At 61.3% G+C, this 4,733-nt stretch overlaps 1 protein-coding gene across 1 annotated transcript; it reads left to right on the forward strand.

Moving 5' to 3' along the window:
* The first annotated feature begins 770 nt into the window (after positions 1-770).
* On the forward strand, positions 771-4,204 carry LOC122207773 (proline-rich extensin-like protein EPR1). The gene is made up of 8 exons (XM_042917943.1): positions 771-1,067; positions 1,159-1,373; positions 1,562-1,724; positions 1,818-2,054; positions 2,377-2,745; positions 3,037-3,207; positions 3,334-3,503; positions 3,949-4,204. Exons 1-8 carry the CDS (start codon positions 771-773, stop codon positions 4,202-4,204), a joined length of 1,878 nt encoding a protein of 625 aa, XP_042773877.1.
* Positions 4,205-4,733: the final 529 nt, after the last annotated feature.

A 4,733-nucleotide genomic window follows, 5' to 3' on the forward strand; every position in this document is an offset into this window, starting at 1 on the left:
ACTGCACCATCCATTGAACCCAGTTCCCACTGCACTGCAGCCTACAGTGAACCCAGGCCCGCGGCACTGCACCCTCGACTGAATCCAGTGCCCACGGCACAGCACCCTGCAGTGACCAAAGTGCCCGCGGCACTGCATCCTGCAGTGCACCCAGTGCATGGGGCACTGCAGCCTGCAGTGAACCCAGTGCCTGCGGCACTGAAGCCTGCAGTGAACGCAAAGCCCACGGCACTGTAGACTCCAGTGAACACAGTGCTCATGGCACTGCACCCTCGACTGAACCCAGAGCACGCGGTACTGCACACTGCAGTGAAGTCAGAGCCTGTGGCACTGTACCCTCTAGTGAACCCTTGTGCCTTCGGCACTGCACCCTGTAGTGAACCCAGTCCCCGCGGCACTTCACCTTCCGATAAGGCAGTGGCCAAGGCACTGCACCCACCAGTTAACACAGTGCCCTAGGCACTGCATCCTCCGGTGTACCCCGTGCCTGGGGCGTTGAACCCTCCAGTGAACCCAGGGTGCGCACCACTGCAGCCTCAAGTGAACCCACTGCCTGCGGCACTGCAGCCTGTAGTGAACCCAGTGCCCGAGGCACTGCAGCCTGTATTGAACCCAGTGCCCGCTGCACTGCATCCTCCAGTGAACCCAGTACCCACAGCACTGCATCTTCCATTTATCCCAGTGACCGGTGCACTGCAGCATGCAGTGAACCCTGTGTCCGCGGCACTGCACCCTCCAGTGAACCCAGTTCCCACTGCACTGCAGCCTCTATGGAATTCAGTGCCCGCGGCACTGCAGCCTACAGTGAACACACTGCCCGCGGCACTGCAGACTCCAGTGAATGCAGTGCCGTGGCGCTGCACCCTCCAGTGAACCCAGTGCCCTCAGCACTGCAGCCACCTGTGAACCAAGATCCTGCATCACTGCACCCTCCAGTGAAGCCAATGCTGGGTACACTGAACCCGCCAGTTAACACAGTACCCATAGCACTGCACCAAACATTGAACCCAGTGGTGGCAGCACTGCAGGCTCTACTGAACCCAGTGCACGCGGCACTGCACCCTCCAGTGAAAAAGTGTCCGAAGCACTGCATCCTGCTGTGAACCCTGTGCCGGGGCACTGCAGCCTGCAGTGAACCCCGTTCCCACTGCACTGCAGCCTCCAGTGAACCCACTGCCCGTGGCACTGCACACTCCAGTGAAGGCAGTGCCTGCCGCACTGCACCCTCCGGTGAACCCAGTGCACGCAGCACTGCAGCCTCCAGTGAACAAAGATCTGGCGGCACTGCAGGCACCAGTGAACACAGTTCCCGCAGACCTGCAGCCTCCAGTGAACACAGTGCCGGCGAAACTGCACCATCCAGTGAACACAGTGTCAGCGGCACTAAATCCTGCAGTGAACCCAGTGCCCACGGCAATGCAGCCTGCAGTGAACACAGTGCCCGCAGCACTGCACCCTCCAGTGAACCCAGTTCCCGCCGCACTGCAGCCTGCAGGGAACCCAGTCCCGGAGGCACTGCATCCTGCAGTGAAACCAGTGTCTGATACATTACATCCTCCAGTGAACCCAGTGTCCATGGCACTGCAGCCTCCAGTAAACCCAGAGCAGGCAGCACGGCAGTGTGCAGTGAACCCTGTGCTCGCGGCATGCAGTCTGCCATGAACCCCGTGCCTACAGAATGGCAGCATGCAGTGAACCAAGTGCTCGCAGCACTGCAGTCTCCAGTAAACCCAGAATCCGCGGCACTGCACACTCCAGTGAACCCAGTGCCCAAGTCACTGCACCCTCCAGTGAACCCAGTTCCTGTGGCACTGCAGACTGTTGTGAACCCACTGCCCACGGCACTGCAGCCTCCAGTGAAACCACTGCCTGCGACACTGCACCCTCCAGTGAACCCAGTGCCCGTGGCACTGCAGCCTGCTGTGATCCCAGTGCCCGTGGAACTGAAGCCGCTTGTGAACCCATTGCCTGAGACACTGCACCCTGCAGTGAACCAAGTGCTCGTGGCATTGCAACCTCCAGTGACCTCGGTGCCCATGGCACTGCAGTCTGCAGTAAACCCAGTGCCCGCAGCACTGCAACTTCCAGTTATCTGAGTGACCGGTGCACTGCAGCCTGTAGTGAACCCAGTGCCCGCAGCACTGCACCCTCCAGTGAAGCCAGTTCCCACTGCACTGCTGCCTACAGTGAACACACTGCCCGCGGACTGTACCCTCCAGTGAAGGCAGTGCCAGCCGCACTGCACCCTTTAGTGAACCCAGTGCCCGCGGCACTGCAGTCTGCAGTGAACACAGAGCCCGAGGCACTGCAGCCTGCAGTGAACCCAGTGCCGCGGCACTGCACCCTCCAGTGAACCCAGTACCTGTGGCACTGCAGCCTGCTGTGAACCCACTGCCCGCGGAACTTCAGCCTCCAGTGAACCCACTTCCCGCAACACTGCACACTCCAGTGAACCCAGTGCCCATGGCACTGCACCCTCCCATGACACCAGTGCCCGTGGCACTGCAGTCTGCAGGGAACACAGTGCCCAAGGCAATGCATCCTGCAGTGAACCCAGAGCCCACGGCACTGCACAGTCCATTGAATCTAGTTCCCGCCACACTGCACCCTCCAGTGAGCCCAGTCGCAGCGGCACTGCACTACCCAGTGAACACAGTGCCCGCGGCACTGCATCCTGTAGTGTACCCAGTGCCCGCAGCAATGCAGCCTGCACTGAACCCAGTGCCTGCGGCAATGCAGCCTCCAGTGAACCCAGTGCCCGCGGCACTGCACCCTCCAGTGAACCCAGACCCCGCGGCACTGCTCCCTCCAGTGAACCCAGTGCTCACGGCACTGCATCCTGCAGTGAACCCAGTGCCTGTGGCACTACATGCTCCAGTGAACCCAGTGTCCGCGGCACTGCACCCTCCAGTGAACCCAGACCCCGCGGCACTGCTCCCTCCAGTGAACCCAGTGCTCACGGCACTGCATCCTGCAGTGAACCCAGTGCCTGTGGCACTACATGCTCCAGTGAACCCAGTGTCCGCGGCGCTGCAGCCTCCAGTGAACCCAGTTCCCATGGCACTGCAGCCTGTTGTGAACCCACTTCCCGTGACACTGCAGCCGCCAGTGAACCCACTGCCTGCGACACTACACCCTCCAGTGAACCCAGTGCCTGTGGCACTGCACCCTCTAGTGAACCCAGTGTCCGTGGCACTGCAGCCTCCAGTGAACCCACTGCCCGCAACACTGCAGCCTCCAGTGAAGGCAGTGCCTGCTGCACTGCACACTCCAGTGAACCCAGTGCCTGTGGCACTGCACCATGCTGTGAACCCAGTTCCCGCTTCTATGTAGCCTCCAGTGAACCCAGTGCCCGCGGCACTGCAGCCTCCAGTGAAGCCAGTGCCCTACACACTGCATCCTCCAGTGACCCCCGTGCCCGCAGCACTGCCGCTTCCAGTTATCTCAGTGACCGGTGAAATGCAGCCTGCAGTGAACCCAGTGCCCATGCACTGCACCGGCAGGTAAAGCCAGTTCCCACTTCAGAGCAGCCTCCAGTGAACCCACTGTCCACGGCACTGCACCCTCCAGTGAAGGCAGTGCCTGCCGCACTGCACCCTTCAGTGAACCCAGTGCCCGTGGCACTGCAGCCTGCAGTGAACCGAGTGCCCGCGGCACTGCACCCTCCAGTGAACCCAGTTCCCACTGCACTGCAGCCAACAGTGAACCCACTGCCCGCGGCACTGCAGTCTCCAGTGAACAAAGTGCCCGCAGCCATTTAACCTGCAGTGAACCTAGAGCCCGTGGCACTGCACCCTCCAGTGAACACAGTGCCTGTGGCACTGCAGGCTGCTGTGAACCCACTGCCTGCGGATCTGCAGCCTCCAGTGAACCCACTTCCCGCGACACTGCACCCTCCAGTGACCGTGGCACTGCACCCTCCAGTGCCCGTGGCACTGCACCCTCCAGTGACCCCAGTGCCCATGGCACTGCAGCCAGCCTTGAACCCAGTGCCCGCGGCACTACAGATCAAGTGAACCCAATGTCCGCATCACTTCAGCCTCCACTCATCTCAGTGACTGGTACACTGCAGCCTGCAGTGAACCCAGTGCCCGCGGTACTACAGCCCCCAGTGAACCCGGTGCCCGCAGCACTGCAGCCTCCAGTGAAGCCTGACCGCCAGGCCCTGAACCCTCCAGTGAACCCAGTGCCCATGACAATGTAGCTTCCAGTGCAGCTAGTACAGAGTGCACTGCACCCTCCTGTTCACGCAGTGACCGCAGCACTGCACCATCCAGTGAACCCAGTTCCCGCCGCACGGCAGCCTGCAGTGAACCCAGTCACGGGGAGTGCTGTCAGCCATGGTAAGGGACTCAGGACCTGGAGGCCCTGGGCTGCGAGCTCCAGGCCTGGAGGCCCAGGGTTCGCAGGGGCTGCTACAGATTCTGTGTCTCGCATCCCTCGGACCTATCCCGGGAGTTACTGAGCTGAGACCACAGGGTCTGGAGGCTGTTTGGGATTCTTGCTTGTGTCTCACTTGGGATTTTGTGCTCGCTGCACAGCCCCTGGAGTGGCTGCTTGGGATTCTGTGTCTCCCATCCCTCAGACCTTCCCCGGGAGTTTCTGAGCTGAGACCACAGGGTCTGGAGGCTGTTTGGTAAATTGTGACTCCTTTCTCTCAGGTCCATGGAGCGGCTCCAGTTCCCTGACGGGGAATGCCGTCAGCCATGGTAAGTGACACAGGGCCAGGAGGC

This window comes from Panthera leo, chromosome E2 (genome assembly GCF_018350215.1).
Source record: "Panthera leo isolate Ple1 chromosome E2, P.leo_Ple1_pat1.1, whole genome shotgun sequence".
NCBI lineage: Eukaryota > Metazoa > Chordata > Mammalia > Carnivora > Felidae > Panthera > Panthera leo.

Excerpts from the sequence above, each read along its gene's own strand:
- LOC122207773 (XM_042917943.1), top strand. The coding sequence starts at position 771 with ATGGAATTCAGTGCCCGCGGCACTGCAGCCTACAGTGAACACACTGCC. Across the intron at positions 2,746-3,036 it reads CTGCGGCAATGCAGCCTCCA|CCTCCAGTGAACCCAGTTCC; the intron begins GTGAACCCAGTG and ends GCGGCGCTGCAG. Across the intron at positions 3,504-3,948 it reads CCCATGCACTGCACCGGCAG|TGACCCCAGTGCCCATGGCA; the intron begins GTAAAGCCAGTT and ends TGCACCCTCCAG.